Source organism: Carassius carassius, chromosome 37, assembly GCF_963082965.1.
Source record: "Carassius carassius chromosome 37, fCarCar2.1, whole genome shotgun sequence".
In the NCBI taxonomy this organism is placed as follows: domain Eukaryota; kingdom Metazoa; phylum Chordata; class Actinopteri; order Cypriniformes; family Cyprinidae; genus Carassius; species Carassius carassius.
Genome location: NC_081791.1, coordinates 15,724,759 through 15,745,636, shown reverse-complemented (window position 1 = coordinate 15,745,636; position 20,878 = coordinate 15,724,759). Strand labels below are relative to the sequence as shown.

General features: G+C 38.7%; 1 protein-coding gene across 1 annotated transcript; it reads right to left on the bottom strand.

Moving 5' to 3' along the window:
* Positions 1-1,963: 1,963 nt before the first annotated feature.
* On the bottom strand, positions 1,964-13,288 carry LOC132118168 (solute carrier family 2, facilitated glucose transporter member 1-like). Its single transcript, XM_059527793.1, has 10 exons — positions 13,063-13,288; positions 10,021-10,116; positions 8,667-8,827; positions 8,332-8,572; positions 8,038-8,200; positions 7,777-7,964; positions 4,872-4,976; positions 4,669-4,770; positions 4,380-4,583; positions 1,964-4,278 (listed from the first exon to the last, which is right to left on the bottom strand). The coding sequence occupies exons 1-10, from the start codon at positions 13,078-13,080 to the stop codon at positions 4,090-4,092; spliced, it is 1,467 nt and encodes a 488-aa protein (XP_059383776.1). The 5' UTR covers positions 13,081-13,288; the 3' UTR covers positions 1,964-4,089.
* Between the last annotated feature and the right edge of the window lie 7,590 nt (positions 13,289-20,878).

Sequence of the window (20,878 nt, the reverse complement as noted above, 5' to 3'; positions counted from 1 at the left end):
AGCAACTCTCTCACTAGATTCATTATAAACAACGCAATGCATTCTGTGGCCTAGTTCTGCCTCAAGGCATAACCTTTACTTAAGGTAAATTAGTGGATTTTGTTTGTTCCTCTTTAACCTTAAAAAGGGTTTTTGGAAAATATTTTCCGGTACTATGAAACTGTAATGTGGTGGGATTTTGGTTATGACACTCTGATTCTAAATGGAGGGGAGCTGAAAATGAGAACAGGAGCTGGAGAGAGAAAGCAGTTAAAAATCTCTTCAGGAGACTGTGACTGCATGATTGCACATGCAAACTAATGGATTTCTTCTTACCTTTTTTTTAATTTTGAAAAATCAATTCAGGTTATGCACACTGTCAGCATTCAAGCTGCAGTGTCTGCATTTTATGCTTTGTTTTGTCTTTAATATGACAGAATGGACATTGGATTTTCTGTTTCTCATTGATTTTTATCCCTGAGGTAATTCAACTGTTGGATTTTGTAGTGTAAAGCCGGAGTTGAGTGCTACAGTATTTTTGTTGCCTCTAAAATTGTTGATATCCCATAAACACATATGAAAACCCATAATTTATTCTGGCAAGATGCTGCAATCTGTTGCTTTATGACAAAATCACAAGACTTATAATGACAGTCATTATGTCTCTGGCTATGTCCATTACGTTAAGAGGATTTTGCTGGCAATCGACAGACTGCCCACTAAACTGGAACTACTGTACTGTAGGTCCAAATACATATTTTTTGCCATGAAAAGATGTAGGATCAATGCTTTCCTGCATTATGCATTGTACATTAAAAGAACAGTTCACCCCAAAATTTAAATTAACAGAAAATGTGCTTACAAATGTATATTGTGATGTTTTTATCAGCTGTTTAAACTCTCATTCTTTCGGCACCCATTGACTGCAGAAGATCCATTAGTGCCGGCAGTAGATAATGTTCAATTTCTCCAAATTAGTTCCAGTGAAGAAACAAACTCATCTACTGTACATCTTGGATGTCCCGTGGGTGAGTAATTTCCAACAAAATTTCTTTATTTGGGTGAATTTTTCCTTTAACACAACTAGCTGTAGAACATTAGGCTGTGCCAAATATTGCTCATAATTTAAAGTGAGCTGATGTATAAGTCACATTAGTGCCACTTTTGTGGTAGGCCTTCTTATTACAGGTGTATCACAATGTGATTTTTATTTGTGAAGAAAAAACCTAGAAAATTATTAAAAACAATAACAATATTTTTTGTGTCAATGTGTAGCATCTGATCCCGGACAGCGATACAAATTCAGTTTATATCTTAGAATATGTTTAGCGAACTTTGACTAATAACTTGTGGTAATTAATGAAACGTTTGAAAACACTGATTTAACATGCATTCTTAAGTAACGTAACACAGTAAGAGAGTAAGAGAGTAAACATACTTTTAATAACCCCCAAAACTTTTTTTTATTTCACCCCAAAAAACGTTATGTAATCCTTCAGGCTACTCAGCCCCAGCCCGTTACAAACCTATGAAAATTAACTATGGTTTAATAAAACCCACAAAAACATGGTTAAATTAAATCACGGTAGCCATAAATTAACCGTGGTTTTTCTACACTAACTAAACTTTAACCATAGTACAGCATTTGGAGTAAAACTGGGGTTCTGCAAATGGCAATCAATACGCCATAATACATTTTCGTAAGGGTGTATGACTTTCATTTTTCAACTTGACCATAAACTTTTGAGAATATTTTCATAATATTAAATTTTTTTGTCAATGATGGAAGTCAGTGGTAACCAAAAATGCATCTTATACATCCGACAGTGGACAGCCAGTACTACTGTAGAGAGAAATACTGCCATCTGTTGTTGTTGAGATTAATTGTGGCTTTATGCATTTCAGTATTTTAAATACCTTCATGTGACATTTCTGCTAAGCACAGTGATCCAGAAACAGAAACTAAACCAAAATGACACATTCATGTGTTGCAGTTTTGTTTATTTGCTTTATTTGCAGCTATAAATTGATTATTTAGAAAAAGTAGGATACCCAGCATGAACATGTCTTGGCACATTTTTTCTTGGATTACTAATACAATTTCTGTTGTATACTGAACAAAACCATGTGTCGTGTTTTAGGAAGTTTAAAAAAATTCAAAACACTAATCACATGTAATATATATATATTACATAAGAAATATTAGAAGCCTGTTTCATTCATAATGCCTAGCAATATGTAGAATAAATAAACAGCATGTGAACAATTATTGTACTTTTGCTAAATAAACAATATACTAAATTCATCATCACACGAACATCAAACATTATGCACAAATCTAAAATGTATATTTTTTTATATTATAGTATAACAAATATATTAGTTGAGTTAATTTGCTGGATGTCAAAATAAGATTGGTCCAATTTGGAAAGATATTAAACTTCATCGTATTTGAGACCCTAATTCACACTTCTGAAAACCGAAGGACTGCTGTATGATTGTAAATAATTGATTTGAGTTTGTATACTTTTTGTGAATTAATCTTGCCACTCCTTGGTAAAGCTACAGTTCAAGTATTGATAAACATATATCTTAATCTGACACCATAATAATTTCTGACATCACTATACTTGACATATTATATCAGAACTCATCATGTGTTAACTGGACACTAGCAAAAACTGTTAAAACTGTTAAGTTGTAGTCTAAAAAAACAATATATTTCAGTTGAATTGTAAGAACTGAATCGTTCAAAGTAGTACACAAGTGTAAAATAATTTTATTCATATGCATTTAAACATGCAGAAATTATGATTATTATTTTTAGATACTATTCTCTATTTCAGAATGAGTAAACAAACAATAAAAAAATGTGTGTGTGGTGGTGTGAGAAAAAAGTTGAATTTTCTTTACTACTGTTCATTTGCTTAAGTAAGAAAGTGGAAACGTTAAGAATGGAATACTAAAATACTGCATACTGCATGCTACAACATACTGTATACTACATGTTATTGTTTCAATATAGCATGTAAAAAATATTATCACAGTATGTAATACGTAATTTATCTATTTGTCTGCAGTATGCAAAAAAAGGTTTAAACTATAATATTGTGCACTGTTTTCACAGTGTCACAAATATTACATTAGAGAGAGGTGTCTGGTTATGATTCCAGAAATAAATATAGCAATTTTCCAATGTTTAATACAATTTTGTATACGAATATTCACGCTTTTGTCAGTCCAGTGAAATAATGACTAATTATTGAGAAGCAGTGTACTGGTCAAATATTGCACAGTTTGGCAAGTTTAGTAAGTCATAAGAGCATTTAATGCAATCAGAAAATCTGCATACTAGTGTTGTCAAAAAAAAAAATATATATATTATACATATCGATACTGAAATATCTGAAACAGCTTTGAGCATAGATGCTTTCAAAACTCTTTCTCCGTAGAACTAAAACACCTATAGCAACTCTAAACTTGCTTCGTAACATCAGTTGAGTGTTTGAAATAACATCCTTTTGTAATCTGATTTGGCTTCTTATTACAGAACTAGGCAGAAAATATAATATTTTACAGTATTCTATATTATATTAAATTCCATGTTGCATTACTTGTGTTTACGGTGCTCATTATGCTCCATAATGGACACACCACCCTATTCTGGGTAATAAAATAGCAAAAATAATAATTCTCTTTACAAACCATTTGAAGTAAACCTGCAAATCCGTAAGCTTTTCTCCAGTGTACAGTGTAAGTTTTTTCTCCAGTGTTTTACCACCTGAAGAAATTTTCATTATTGTAAAAATATTCGTCATTGTCAAGTTCTAGCCTTGTCATATTTATCATTTAATAAAAATCAACAATGTTATGCCCTTAATGTTGTTCCAGTTTATCCCTCTGGTATCGAAAATGGTAACGGATATCGTATCAAAGTTAGACATTCCAGTATCGTGACAACACTAGTGCATAGTAAACAGTGCATAACCTACAGTATTCCTAAAAGGAGTAATATAATAGTTTGCCATTGTGAGCATACCCACTGTGCTATAGTGGAGGATTCTCACTTGGGTTAGTCTACAGCATTACTTTATAAACGTGGCACAGAGCTCAGAGCTGGGAATCTGCCCCCAATGTGTTCAGATCATCTTGGGTATATTTCTCAGACCCTGAGCGGAAGCTCGCAGAGATCTCTTCAAATGTCCGTCCTTTGGTCTCAGGAACTTTGAAGTAGGTGAAGACAAAGAATATCAGCAGGAGGACAGTGAAGATGATGAAAACGTACGGCCCTGTCAGTTCCTATCAACAAAAAAAACTGTGAGTATTTAAAGAAATATGAGAACAACGAGAAAATAAAGTCTGTAACTGTTTTATGTCTGCGTTATGTTATGTTTCCATACCTCAACATACTGGAAGCTCATTGCCACCAAAAAGTTGGCAAACCAGTTGGAGAAACCAGCAACAGCGATGGCAGAAGGCCGGGGACCTTGACTGAAGAGTTCTGCCACAATGAACCATGGGATTGGGCCTGGGCCAATCTCGAAAAATGCCACAAAACTGAAGATGGCGACGATGCTGATATATGACATCCATTTCACTTGATCCTGCAAAGGATAATTAGAGAATAAACACCAGTTTACACATGAACACTTACAGAAATGTAGTACATCAATGTAAGCAGATACATACTAGTAATGCCATAGCTATGGTCATGAGGACAGAAGACGCAGCCATTCCCATCAGCCCGATAAGATGTAGTGATCTTCGGCCAGCTCGCTCCACTATGAACAGCTAAATTAGAGAGAGAGATACAAGCATTTTCATCCAAAACAATGTTATGCGCCTTAACAAAGGAACATAACATCACCAAAAATATGTTCGTACTAACTTACCGACACAACTGTGAATGCTGTGTTCACAACTCCAGCACCAATGGTGGCATAGACTGGCTCAGACACTCCTGCTTTCTCAAATATACGAGTGGAGTAATAAAAAACCTGAAAAACACAATTACATGCACTTAACATGTAAATCACTGTTAATGTAGAGACTTAATGTAGAGGCCAGCTAACTACCTTTGTAATGCATTTATTTATATTAACTGGGACAAATTAGCTGTAGATAAACAAATAAACATATCATTGAAACGTTTATGAAATTTTTATTTACTCTTCCTGTTACAGCCATATGACACATGCTTTATCCAGTTTTTGAAGATCACACAAACACTTCCTCATTAACACTTAACATTAAAAATAAAATAAAATAAAATAAAAAAGCAAAATTAAACCATAAAGCATCATTTAAAACAAAACTATATTATTAGTAATATTAGTAGCAGTAGTAGTAGTTTTTCAGCAGCCATTACTTCAATCTTCAGTGTCACATGATCCTTCAGAATTTACTCTAATAGCATGTAAAAAAAAAAACTTTTTTTACTGGTAGTGAGTGTATATATATATATATATATATATATATATATATATATGTATATATAAACTTATTTCAAAAAGTCAAACTTTCATGTATTATAGATTCATTACATTGTAATGTACATTCATTACAAGTAAAATATTTCAAAAGTTGTTTTATTTTGATGATTTGAGATTATAGCTAATGAAAGTCAAGTATCTTTTCAGTATCTCAAAATATTAGAATATTTCCTAAGATCAATCAAAAAAATAAATAAAAAAAGGATCAAGTTTTTTTAAAGTATGTTCATTTATGCACTCAATACTTGGTCAGGGCTTCTTTAGCACAAACTCCATCATCAGTGATGTGTGGCATTGAAGCAATCAACCTGTGGACTGCTGAGGCACTATTGAGCCTTCAGCTCGGATCGACTGTTTCTCATCTTTCTCTTAATATCCCATGGATATCCCATGGATATCCCAAAATATCCCATGGATTCCATGTGGGGTTCAGGTCAGGCATGTTGGCTGGCCAATCAAGCATAATATCATGGTCAGCAAATCACTTGGAAGTGGTTTTGGCACTGCCGGAAAAGGAAATCATCATCTCCACAAAGCTTGTCAGCAGATGAAAGCATAAAGTGCTCTGCTTTGGACTCGATAAAACACAATGGACCGACCAACACCAGCAGATGTTGGATTCTGTGCCTCTCCAGTCTCCTTCCAGACTTCAGACCTTGATTTTCAAATGAAATCCAAAACTTACTTTAAACAGAAAAGAGGACTTTGGACCACTGAACAACAGTCCAGATCTTTTTCTCTTTAGCCCAGGTAAGATTCTTCTGACGTTGTTTGCACTGCACTGACATCAGCTTCAGTCCACTCGTTGTGAAGCACTCCCAAGTCTTTGAATCTGTCTTTGTTTGATGGTGTTCTCAAGCTTTTGGTCATCCCTGTTGCTTGTGCACCTTTTCCTACCCAATTTCTTCCTTACAGTCAACTTTACATTTAATATGCTTTGATACAGCACTCTGTGAACAGCCAGCCCTTTCAGTAATGACCTTCTGTGACTTACCCTCCTTGTGAAGGGTGTTAATGATTGTCTTGTGGACTATTGCCAAGTCAGCAGTCTTTGCCACTATACCCAGAATTTATACTGTAGGGCAGGGTTCCTCAATAGTGGCCTGCATGCCACATCCAGTCAGCAAGAGAAAAATATTTGGCCCACACTAATTTCAAATAAATTTGTAACGCAGCATCAGAAAGTGACATTAACTTACATCGTGTATACACTGGACGTGAGTGGCGCAGCGCGACCCAGCAAAATACAATAGAACTTAATCAGCGATGCTGTCTACACTCAATGTGGCGCAGAGCGGCACAACAAACTGGCTGAACAATTTTGAGTGAGAGACGGATACCATCTTTGTTATGGATGTTGGTTGCAGAAGTTTCACAGTGTTAACATAAATTTGCTTTAGCATAATTTATTTTCAAGATCTGAGGTAAAATATCTATTGTTGCTTTTACTATGGCTATAAAGATCATGCAAAATAATATTCAAACTCATATTAGACATTTTTAACACTGAATAAAGCACACAATCGTTACCTAAAATTATCACTGTTATATTTTGGTATGTGTTCCTGCCTTGTTGCAGAAAATAAAAACAATTTCTAAAAAAAATTCTGTGTCGCTTTTTGTCACATGTGGTTGGGACAAAAACTACATGGAAAAGATACTTTTTATCGTGTCACATAACATCTGGTTGGGACACACAGTGTCAGTTTTATCCCCCCCAAAAGACTAAGTATAAAAATATTAATGCTGACATATCTAATAATTGAATCTGCAATTAGGGAAATTGGAGAGAAGAGATTTAGTCTAGGAATGAGCAGGAACAGTTGATTTGCATGGAAGACATGGAGATCCAGATTTTTTGTTTGTTCATATGATTTTAATATTCAACAAGCAAAGTTCTTCTGTATCTAAATGTAAAATTTGTAATAATTGTTAGAATAAAACAGAATACTGGGGGGGGGGGGTCTGAATATTTATCTTGTGACCATCTTTAGATTATTTTAACAAAAGCAACAATATATATAATAATTGTAATAATAATAATAATTATTATTATTATTATATTTTTGAGATAATGGATTTTTGATGAGCTGTAAGCTCTAATCATCAAAATCAAATTAAAAAACTTTTAAAATGTTTTACTTTATACGTAATTAATTTAGAACATATGTAAGTTTCACTTTCTGAAATAAGTTACCAAACAAATTAATTTCTAGTGATATTCTAACAAGCAGTAGAATTTGATGGAAAAGTATACTGATGGATCAGCTGATAAATGCTAGATAAAGAAATAAAAAAAACGTACAGCATTTATACCGGAGAACTGCTGGGAGAGCTGCAGCATGATGGCGATGAAGATGGGCTGGCGGTAGAGCGATGAGCGGAAGAGCTCAGGGATGGTGACCTTCTTCTCCCTCATCATCTGCCTGCTCTCTTCCCTCATCTCCTGCATGGCTTCATCCACATCTTCAGTGCCACGGAGCTTCTTCAGCACTGTGGAAATTAGTTAGTTAGGCTGACTGGAGAAACCCTAGGCAACATCTTAAACTGGGTACTAAAAACTCACCACTCTTAGCTTTGGCCTCCTCGTTCTGGTTGATGAGGAGGTAGCGCGGGCTCTCGGGGCAGAAGGGCAGCAGGGCACACTGGAGTATGGCTGGGATGAAAGTAAAACCAAGTAGGAAGGGCCACATTGTAGGAGTCCCCATGATTTCTTTCATACCAAAGATCTACAGAACAAAGCAGGAGTGTTTCTAATGAAATACACAAAAAAACACAAAGGTCCCATCTATCTATGCAATGTAAAATTCTTAATCATTACTAAAAGTGGTCTCATAATGAAGATATCATATTAATTGACCTGTGCTATGAGGATGCCAATGACAATGCCAAGCTGATGAAGTGTGCCCAGTGCCCCACGTAATGAAGTTGGGGCAATTTCTCCTACATACATTGGTACAAAGCCTGTGGACAGGCCAGAGTAAAGGCCTACAATGAAGCGTCCGATAATAAGCATCTCCCAGGATTCCGCCAGCTTGGAAAAGCCCATTAAAGCAGCAGCGGTGAAGGCCAGAATATTAACAATGAGCATTGAGTTCCTCCTGTAAAAATATCAGAAAGAGAATGTTTAAAGACACATGAATTCAGGATAAAAATTGAGAAATTTTAAAGTTCTGAATTAGTTGGTTAAGTTACCTGCCAAAGCGGTTTACAAAGAGCCCAACTGAGAACGAGCCGACAATGCCACCCACAGAGAAAATGGCCACTGATATGGACCAGAGTGTAGTTAGAGTGGTCGAAGGTATGTACTCCGAGTACCTCTTATTCCACGTCTCATTGTAGAAAGCCTCGATGGTCTAGAAAAAAGAACATACTCTATGAAAATCATTAGTGAGGATATGTATTTGATATTTGATTTCAATTTAAAAAATAATTATTAACACACTTTTATTAAATAAATTATGATTTTATGATATTATCAAGTCATTAGCTGCAGCAGTTCTACATTACGTCAGCAGAGGGAGCAGTACTCCATGCTGACTACAGTATCAGAACAGATTGCATAAGAAGCTGCTTAATTAAGCTTGATTAAGATAATCATCAAACATACAAAACTGCAAACATAGGCGTATTATCTAGATTAGGCCTTGGCTTATTGTTGTGATTTAACAGTTTCTTCCTCAATAAATATGAAACCAGAAAGAAATAACATTAAAAGAATATTCAAAACTCTCATAAACATTTCCTGCATGCTATTATTACACTGAACGTGAATTACCATTCAAATGTTTGGAGACATATTTATAAAGAATATTTTTTTTTTTTAAGGATGCATTAAACTGGTCAAAAGTGACAATAAAGAATAAAAAAAAAACATTTGATATGTATATAAAAAATGCTCACCAACATTTGACTAATAAATTTTAATATCACAGTATTATTTCACAGTAATAATGTCCCTATGCATCCTTGACTTTTGACATTCTCTCTTTATACTATTAAAAGACTATCGCTAAACTATGGCACATGATTTGCACTCTATATATAGTTCTCTCAAGTATATGTGAGATTTAACCAGAACCCTTAGCTGATGTGAAGTATTAAGAGGTCAAGGCAATTTATTCATTCATCATTTACTGTGAAAAAACATTTGTTGCAAGCTACATTTCAGTCCAATACCTTTTTTTATTACTTGATGCACATATAACAGTCTTGAAATAGAAATCTTTAAAAAACTTTGTACTTGTCCTTTTATGGACAGTAAGAAAGGCTGTTATAAGAATCTCTTCTGGAGAGTTTCAGTAGTGCTGGTCTATTATTAGAATGCTTTGCATGTGTGAATCAGCATGTCTTAAAAGGCTACGCAAGAAAGAGGATTGATACAGCAAAGTTTACACAGCTAACCTAAAATGAGATGCATTACATAATAACACTAACATACAAACATCAACAATACCCATTTATCAATTTGTCAATTAGCAATATGCTGATACTTAAGTGCTCATTTGACAAAGCATGTCATGTTTGTTACATGTCTAAAATTGTTCACCTTCTGAGGGGCATTGATGACTCCTGTGTTGTAGCCAAACTGCAAGGAGCCGATCACAGCAGTCCCAACAGCCAACATCAGCTGAAGCGTCAGCTCCTGTAAAGGTAGAAGAACAACATTATTAAATATTTTAATATTTTTTTTAATTCACGATTAACCATTTAGTCCTGATTTTTAAGGGACAATCAGAGAATATTGATGTTTATAGCAAGAACTGAAATTCGGGAGCATTTTGCTGATAATGACTATGAAACTTATAATATTCCGTGGAACATTACTAAAATACAGAAATCCCATTTCAGCCACTGAATTTAAAGAATTAAAAGGTATAAATCTAATATATATTTAAACTTGCTATTCTGAAAAGAAAAGTCTGAATTGTGAGCTATAAACTCACAAAATTGTGGCAGAAAAAAAATAACTGAAATACTGAATTTTGAGATGTAAACTAAGAAATCTAAGAAAAAAAAAATGTGAAATGTGAAATGTAAACTCAGAATTCTGAGAAAACAAGACAGAATTGTGAGAAGCAAAATTGGAATTTCTTTAAAAAAACAAAGTGTGTCACAGAAAATATGTGTCCAGAATTGTGAGAGAAAAAGACAGAACTTATTTGTTGTGATTATTTGTTTACACATTCAAAGGAGTTACAAGGTGTGTACTGAATGTGTAATTTCTCTCTGCATAATAACAATATTATGCATAATACAATAGTCAGTTCTATATTGCCTTTGCATTCCTTTTACAGCTTTGCTAAAGCCAAAAAGACATGAAATAGCTTAAACTGTTCAAATTAAAAATCTTTTTTTTTCTAACCACCATGTGAACAATGGTTCAGTTCATTACACAGAACTGTGAACCCACTATGCAGGCAACATGTAAGATGCTGAATGAGGGAAACCCTGTTGATTATCAATTTGATCCTATTATAGATCTGGCAGCATCTGAACCAACTCACGCACATGTACCACGACTACTCCAGCCTCTTATTCCAATCCACTCCAATCCATTCCAACAACCACAGGCTTTTACATAACGGGCTCAACAAGACAACGACTTTATCGTGAGAGCTAGCACGTAGGGCCAGATTAACTAAAATAGGGCTAACTCCGGCATGTGATTTCATACGTGCCCCTAAACATTCTTACGCTAAATAACACTTTAGTATATATTTAGAGCTGAGTTTATCTCGACTGGAGTAAAACTCTTCAACTGTGTACTAAAAAGGCAAATCCCACAAACTAAATGTTTTGAGAATATAGGGCAGAATATTATTCTGGGAATCCTATCCTTGTCATACACTAGGTAGCACACACTAGTTAGTCTCAGACTTAAGAAGGTTACATCAGTAGCCTTTTAATAGTGTTTTGGTCTCCCACCCTGCCTACTTGCAGAAGACGCAGTGTTTTAACAAACACTCCCTCTGATAGAAACGAACTGTTATGGCATGTTATGTGGGACAATTGCGCCACCTGGCTTTCATGCTCTGTGTAGCTCTGACTTGACCACAACACGTGTGCTTACATGTAACACTTAAACCTGGTTAAATATTATGTAACCACAGGTCAGTACATGCAGTCAATTGCAATTGTAAGAATAAAAACATGAATTGATGTGCATTTAGCAATGTTCACCGAGTAACATTGGCCTCAAGTCATTAGAAGCTTAACATTCCTGTTGAAATTAACATATAGAAGATTAATAAGCAATGCAAGGTCCACTGAGCCACCGAATCAAAGGGGTTTAGACTTCAAAGGGTTTACAGAAGCACTTTTTCTAAATAATCTCAATTTAAGAGCACTGCTCTTCTAGTGCACTTAAGCACACATTATAATAAACCAAGTGTTGTTGTTCTACAAAACTACAAAAAGTTCATTATAATGCATATGCATATACATTAATCAAGTACAAAGCACTGATGGATCCAACAACAACAACAACAACAACAACAACGTATATTGGATAGCGCTGTCGAATGTTATAAATTTTAATTAATTGCGTTTAATTGCATCCAAATTAAAAGTTTTTGTTTAGTCTACACTATATAAGTGGATATACTGTGTATATTTATTATGTATGTATAAATACATACACATACAGTATATATTTTGAAAATATTTACATGTATATTTTTATATTCATATAATTTATATTATATATAAATATATTTAATATATAAACATAAAATGTTTCTTAAATATATACATGCATGCATGCATGTGTATTTATTTATACATAATAAATATACACACAGTACACACACACATATATTATGCAAACAAAAACTTTTATTTTGGATGCGATTAATCACAATTAATCATTTGGCAGCACTAATTTTGGAATATTTTAAATAAGAGAATAAAATGTAAATGCTACGTTACTAATTAATTTGACAATTTTGAAACAGACTTGTGTCTTAAAGTGTTTCAAAACTGATAAGTGTCTCAAAACAGGTTTTCTTTAACTCTGTAAATATTAAATAAATATTCTGTAAATATTAATCTATACTCCTTTGTGACCTTAACTAACCCTGCAGCTGTCAGGTTCTCCCATTCAGAAGAGGCTGTGATCCCTTTTTTGTTCTGCCACTATCTCTTTCTCTCTTTCATCACTTTACTTTCCTGGCAAACACGATAAATGAGACTTATGTCCATGACACAAAGGGTTGATGTAATTAATCTGTTTCTTCTCTAAACCCCTAAATAAGGCTGTGGTCTGAGAGGTCTTATTAGAAGGTTTTACCACATATTTCCATTACTAAAGGCTTTAAACCAATGACACAAGACCTTAGTTGCTGGAGACAAAAATAGGTTTTGTTTGATGGGTAGCTAGATAAAGAGAAAGAGAAAGTTTCACTATTTGTCTAGATACAGATGCATACAAACATCAGCTCAAAAATATAAATGTGAGTTATATATATAATCTAATTTTGCTCTCTTGAGTTTTATAACTTAAAACTCTCTCCTCACTAGTTTTATTCCTCAGGTATTACTGGCTAAAGATCACTACACTAGAATTACAAGGCAAGCAATATGACATTACCTTTTTATTAGACTCCATAGTGGCAGGTTAAAAATGCTTTAAAAATAAATAAATAAATAAATAAATAGAATATCTATTTTATTCTCTTCGTTGTGTTGTAAAATTGCAGTCCTAAAATCCACTTAACAAAAAAGCACGAAAAATATTTAAAATCCACAATGTATCATCCAAGAAGCCCTCATGTCTTGTGTTAGTAGATCTTATACCGTCTCTGAGGCTGTCAGGTGCGTTCAGAGAACTGCCATCAGTGGAGTAAAGCGCTTGATATAAACTCTCTACAACCGGCTCTGATTGGCTGTTGCTCGGTTACCTCTGTCCGAGTGGCGATTTGTACACAGGGGTGCTTCGGAAATGGACTCCCCGATTGGCTGCACGTATTTAATGTGGTGACGTTAATGCGTCGACTTTTAGTCGTTGTAATCTGGACAATCCTGAGAGCGTTTCTAGATATCCATATACAATATGCATTATGTAAAAAAAAAAAAAAATTATTACCGGATAATTAATAATTAATATGCATGCAAATGTTATGTATTTTTTAACTTAGAGACTACAATGAATAAATTGTGTAAACTATTTAAATCTTAAAGACTAAAATAAATAATCTTATTTTTATAATTTCTATAATTTCCCTTTTATATTTTTTTTATAATGTATAATTATTTTGTATAATTTCTATTACTCCAACAATGCTGATCAACTAGCATAACTGACAAATAAATGAATGCTTCATAAGTGAAATGAACATAAACCTATGAAAATAACCACTGTTGTCAAAAATGATGTTAATCTGAAGATTCCACTGTCTATAATAAAATGTAATAATAAAAATAATAATATAAGTAAATACAGGAACAGGTTTGGTAATCTGTAAGCGCTGGTAGCTTTGTCATTATTGTTTCATCCTGACATCATATCCTTAGCCTTTGTTCTTCACAGTAGGAAAGAGTCCGGTAAAATTGTATGCAAAAGAAAAAAGCACTTCTCTTTCATTGTCTTCATAAAATAAAAAATGATTTTTCCTCAAAAAGAATGGAAAGTTTCTGTTGACAATGGTTCCTCAGGACTAAATAAATCTTCTTTGATAGACAAAAATAATAATAAAAAATAAACAATAATAGACAAACCCTGGATCAAAGACAGGGTGGGTTTGGTAGATGTCTGTAGGTTTGTATTGTTCAGTAAATCAAAGATATGTCTATGCCATTGCTTATTTATTGCCTTGAATGTAATTTTCTTTTTTTAATTTGTAAGCAATTTGTCCAGATTGTAATAGGGTTAAGTGGTGAAAGTGGCAGAAGCATGACTGAGCCGGTGAAAGTTCATGCTACAGGGCACTACAAACTTATCTCTAGGCTATTTCTGAATGGGAGACTTATCAATGAAAGCATTATTGTTTGCATGGCTATGATTGCCAGCACCTCTTACTTGACAGCAGTGAAACTGAGCATGATGATATAAAAGGACATTCATTCTACATAAATGCAAAGTGCACCTATTAAATATTAAAATCTTCAAAATAGACCCAAAATAGGACTGCGCTTATTAAGTGTCATATTAAATGTTGTTTGATTTGAAAAGTTATACACTATAATTTTATAATTAAAAGAACAATGTTGTAATTTAACCTAAAAATTAAAGTCATGTGGTAACATTTAAAGTAACTGGTTTATATAATCATCAACATTTATATCTGGATTAAGTCAAAACCGTAATATTATTATGACTAAATCAACCTGACTAACCTGATAAACTATTATGACAAGATTACACCAAAAAAGTCATTTTTAGAAGGTCAGGTAGAATTAATGTCTTAAGGTAACAATTACAGTTACATTTAGTGTAGTGTTAATGGTTGCCAAGACATTTTGGTGTGAAGGATGAGTTTAAGGACATGATACTGTAATCCTCAGGTCATGTGACCTCTTGAGCTTAAACATGGATGCGTCACTCTCTCTGAATGACTAGAAATTCAATTGCGTCTCAGCTTTGTAAGTGTTCATTTGCACGATTTTTTCACCTGAGCACAACAATCACCATAGCGTTGTCTGATCACATGGCTGTTTCTGTCACGGTTCGTGAACGCACCGTCTCCAGCTGTAGTCATGTTATGTCATGTTGATTGGTTCATGTGGGTGTGGCCACTGATCGCCTGATCAGCGGCAGGTGCATCTCATTCCAACCGCCTATATAACGCCCTGTCTTTCGTCTCCTGTTTGTCAGATCGTTGTTTGAGGTCCATGTGTTGATGTCTGTTCGTGCTCCTGTGTTCCTGTCCTTGCCCTGTTTCCTGTTCGGTCTACTTTGGATTATCACAGTCACTCACGGATTATCACCACGGATCACCGATCTACCACCACCGTCATCTCTACCAACGCACTCAAATCACCTACCCACCTGTCTGTGCTGCCATCGTGGTTCCTGCGTCACTCACCAGCATTCATCCATCACAACTCCTGTCAATAAACTACCTTTACTTGCATCTGCCTCCTGTCCTCCATTGTTAGCGTCACAGAACGATCTGACCAACATGGAGGCAGCGAGTAATCAACCTTCCTCCCTCGAAGTTTTCCTCAGCGCCAGTGTTCGGAGGATGGACTCCCAGGAGCGGACTCTTAACGACACTGGTCGCGCGGTTCAGGCTTTAGTGACGCAGGTGTCCGAGCTCACCCAACAGTTCCAGCTATTACGAGCTCCCACTGCGCCACTCACACCGCCTGCTCCACCAGCCCCATCAGAGGTCCCCTCCCAGCCGGAACCACGCCTCCCGATTCCGGAAGCGTACTCGGGTGAGCCCGACTATTGTAGAGCTTTCCTTAACCATTGTGATATGCATTTTGCCCTCCAGCCTAGAACCTTCGCCAGTGAGAGGGCCAAGGTGGCCTTCGTTCTGACCCTGCTCTCTGGGAGGGCGGCATTGTGGGGAACAGCGGTGTGGGAGAACCAGGACCCTTGCTGCGCCTCGTTCCAGGCGCTCTCCGCCGAGATGAGACGGGTCTTTGATCGGGCCGCCGCAGGACGGGAAGCGGCCAGGAGGCTGGCGGAGTTACGCCAGCACGAGAGATCCGTCTCGGACTATTCCATCGAGTTCCGGACCCTGGCGGCGGAGTGCCATTGGAACGAGGAGGCGCAGTGGGACATGTTCCTGCATGGGCTGGCTGACCGCGTCCAGAGGGAGATCTACGCCATGGACCTTCCCCCGTCGTTCAATGGACTTATTGAGCTGGCCCTTCGGGTCGATGCACGTCTGGCACGGATGGAGAGGAGGGGGCTACTCAACACCCCATCCAGGGGACCGGCAGACGTGCGGTTCAGCGGCGGGGACGTGGCCAGCCCCGCCTACGATCACGAGCCCATGCAGGTAGGGCGAGCTCGGCTTTCCCGGGAGGAGAAGGAGAGGCGGAGGTCCCTGGGCCTTTGCCTTTACTGCGGGGGAGCCGGACATCGAGCCCACGCCTGTCCGGTAAAAGGGCCAGGCCCGGTAGTACGCATGAGGCTACTATCGGGTGGGATCTCCGCCGAGAAGACCTCATCATCATCATCATCATCATCACCATCATCTTCTACGCTCCTCCCGGTATGGCTGCGGTGGTCAGCACAGACACATCACTGTCAGGCACTACTGGATTCCGGGGCTGAGGGTAACTTCATGGACAGCACATTAGCCCACAAGCTCCACATTCCCCTCAGACCTCTTCCGCACCACATCACGGTTCACGCCCTCACTGGTCAGCAACTTCCCACCATATCATACATCACTGAAGACATTACACTCATCACCTCTGGCAATCACTCTGAGACCATCTCTTTTCACATCCTTGACTCTCCCCTGGCACCCATTGTCCTCGGACACCCTTGGCTCCTCCTCCACAACCCTAGCATTGACTGGCTCTCTAACTCCGTTTTGTCTTGGTGTAAAAGATGTCATGAGTCTTGTCTAGTGTCTGCCTGTCCGTCTGTGTCTGTGTCTGTGTTGCAGGAGGAGGCGGTGGATTTGTCTAACGTGCCCGCTGAGTACCTCCATCTGAAGGAAGTGTTCAGTAAGTCTCGGGCTGCTTCTCTTCCTCCGCATCGTCCTTACGACTGTGCCATAGATTTACTATCAGGTAAGTCTCCGCCTAAGGGCAAACTCTATTCACTTTCTGTTCCAGAGAGGGAGGCTATGGAGAAATATATTTCTGATTCTCTAGCTTCTAAATTCATCCGCCCTTCCTCTTCTCCTGCGGGGGCGGGGTTCTTTTTTGTGGGAAAGAAGGACGGATCTCTGCGACCTTGTATTGATTACCGGGGACTGAACAACATCACGGTAAAGAATACTTATCCTTTGCCGTTGATGTCTTCGGCCTTCGAGAGGTTGCAGGGAGCGTCAATTTTCACAAAACTGGACTTACGCAATGCGTATCATTTGGTTCGGATCAGGGAGGGGGATGAATGGAAGACCGCTTTTAACACCCCCAGAGGGCACTTTGAATACTTGGTTATGCCCTTTGGGCTCTCCAACTCCCCAGCGGTCTTCCAGGCACTTGTCAACGACGTGCTGCGAGATATGATCGATCAGTTCATTTATGTCTACCTGGACGACATATTGATTTTTTCTTCTTCTCTCCAGGAACATGTGCAGCACGTCCAACAAGTGCTTCAGAGGTTGCTAGAGAATGGGCTTTTTGTCAAGGCGGAGAAATGCGAATTTCATGCACAGTCAATTCCATTTTTGGGGTATATCGTGTCGACTGAGGGAATACGCATGGATCCCGAGAAGGTTAAGGCTGTGGTAGAATGGCCAAGCCCAGATTCCCGTAAGGCCCTACAGAGGTTTCTGGGGTTCGCTAACTTCTACCGGCGTTTTATTCGCAACTTCAGCCAACTAGCCGCACCTCTGACCGCCTTGACCTCCGCCAAGACTGCGTTCAGGTGGTCGGACACAGCTGAGGCTGTGTTTGCCAAACTGAAGAGCCGTTTCATTTCAGCCCCTATTCTGATTACCCCTGACCCTACACGTCAGTTCGTGGTGGAGGTCGACGCATCAGAGGTGGGGGTAGGAGCGGTGTTATCTCAACGTTCTCCCTTAGACGACAAGGTCCACCCTTGCGCGTATTTTTCATATCGTTTATCTCCGGCAGAACGAAATTATGATATTGGTAACCGAGAATTGTTGGCAGTTAAGATGGCATTAGAGGAATGGCGACACTGGTTAGAGGGATCGGGGGTTCCTTTTATAGTATGGACTGACCACAAGAATTTAGAGTACATTAGCACCGCCAAGAGGTTGAACTCCAGGCAGGCTCGGTGGGCACTTTTTTTCGGACGTTTTGACTTTACTATCTCGTACCGCCCGGGTTCCAAAAATATCAAACCCGATTCTTTGTCACGTATTTTTGACCATTCCGAACGCCCGTCCACTCCCGAGTGTATTTTTCCTGAGACATTAGTGGTCTCCACTCTCACATGGGAGATCGAATCGAAGGTCAGAACGGCCTTAGAAGGGGTAACGCCTCCGCCCGGGTGCCCACCGAACCGTTTATTTGTGCCGGAGGGATTAAGGTCCAACGTTATCCAGTGGCGACATTGCTCGAATGTAGCTTGCCATCCAGGGGTTAACCGTACTAGATTTTTAGTCAAGCAACGATTCTGGTGGCCACTTATGGCTCGCGACATTCACAGTTTTGTTTTGGCTTGCTCGGTTTGTGCCACTGGTAAGACTTCCAATCGGCCCCCTGATGGGTTACTCCAACCGCTGCCGGTTCCTTCGAGACCCTGGTCCCACATCGCTCTAGATTTTATTACCGCCCTCCCACCCTCCCAGGGAAACACGGTAGTTTTAACCGTGGTGGACCGGTTCTCGAAGGCGGCCCACTTTATTCCCTTGCCCAAATTACCCTCAGCCAAGGAGACAGCGTTGACCGTCGTAGACCACGTCTTTCGTTTACATGGCCTCCCGATAGACGTGGTTTCCGACAGGGGACCCCAATTTGTGGCTAAATTTTGGCAAGAATTCTGTAGACTACTGGGAGCGACTGTAAGTCTGTCCTCAGGGTTTCACCCCCAGAGCAATGGTCAAACCGAGAGAGCCAACCAAGATTTGGAAAGGGTGTTGCGATGTTTGGTCTCCAAGAATCCTTCCTCCTGGAGCCAACAATTGTCTATGGTGGAGTACGCCCACAATACCTTACCAGTATCAGCTACGGGCCTATCTCCTTTTGAGTGTAGTGTAGGTTACCAGCCACCTATTTTTCCCAGTATGGAATCCGAAGTTGCGGTCCCCTCCGCTCACGCCTTCGTCCAGAGGTGCCACCGCACTTGGACCAGAGCCCGTGAGACTCTACTCCAAGCGGGGGCGCGCACCAAGGCCAAGGCCGATCGCCACCGGTCTAGGCCTCCCGTATACGTCGTGGGTCAAAAGGTGTGGCTTTCAACCAAGAATATTCCTCTCCGGTCCGTATCTAATAAATTGGCTCCCAAATTTATTGGCCCGTTCACTGTCACCAAAATCATTAGTCCGGTGGCAGTCCGCCTTAAACTCCCTCCTACGTACAGGAGAATTCATCCCGCCTTTCATGTGTCCAAAATTAAGCCCGTATTTCATTCTCCCATTAATCCGCCTACCCCGGTCCCTCCCCCGCCGCGTCTCGTAGATGGGGAGACCACCTATTTGGTAAATCGTATTCTGGACTCTAGAAGGAGGGGACGCGGATTTCAGTACTTGGTGGACTGGGAGGGTTACGGTCCGGAGGAGAAAAGTTGGGTACCTGCCAGGGACATCCTGGATCACTCCCTTATCGATGATTACAATCGACAGGTAAGAGATTCTGGGGACGCCAGGAGGCGTCCTTAGGAGGAGGGGTACTGTCACGGTTCGTGAACGCACCGTCTCCAGCTGTAGTCATGTTATGTCATGTTGATTGGTTCATGTGGGTGTGGCCACTGATCGCCTGATCAGCGGCAGGTGCATCTCATTCCAACCGCCTATATAACGCCCTGTCTTTCGTCTCCTGTTTGTCAGATCGTTGTTTGAGGTCCATGTGTTGATGTCTGTTCGTGCTCCTGTGTTCCTGTCCTTGCCCTGTTTCCTGTTCGGTCTACTTTGGATTATCACAGTCACTCACGGATTATCACCACGGATCACCGATCTACCACCACCGTCATCTCTACCAACGCACTCAAATCACCTTCCCACCTGTCTGTGCTGCCATCGTGGTTCCTGCGTCACTCACCAGCATTCATCCATCACAACTCCTGTCAATAAACTACCTTTACTTGCATCTGCCTCCTGTCCTCCATTGTTAGCGTCACAGTTTCATGTTTGAGTGGCTTTAAATCACTAGAAAACGGCAGGCTGCATTGGATTTAAGGGACTTTGTAGTGCTTTTCATGCAATGCTTAAGCATAGATAATCAGTATTTTTAAACCCTGTATTCCATAGTTGTGATTTTGAAAGTGGGTTAGACTTGTCTGGGTTTTGTAAATTTTGCGTATGGGATTCCAGGCACATTTTTAGAAACTTTCATGCAATATATTCATTTCAGCATTTGAGGGAATTGTCAAAGCCTGACAGAATACCTATTATTTGGAATGACAAAGTAATCAAAGAAACGGTTATGGTCCAAAAAGTCTGTTTGGTAACATTGTGATACCATAAATTAATATACTGTATAGCAATGCAAGCCATTCATTAATCAGGTCACATGTTAAGTTCATCCACTCAATGCTGACACAGCAAATATGCAAATAAGAGCATAAACATCGCAGCTTTTCAATGTACAGCATGAAACCTCAAAACTTAATTTCGAACTGAAAGAAAATAAGTGTGAAAGATTAA

Excerpts from the sequence above, each read along its gene's own strand:
- LOC132118168 (XM_059527793.1), bottom strand. Across the intron at positions 8,828-10,020 it reads TCATCAATGCCCCTCAGAAG|ACCATCGAGGCTTTCTACAA; the intron begins GTGAACAATTTT and ends TCTTTTTTCTAG. Across the intron at positions 8,201-8,331 it reads TTGGCATCCTCATAGCACAG|ATCTTTGGTATGAAAGAAAT; the intron begins GTCAATTAATAT and ends TTTGTTCTGTAG.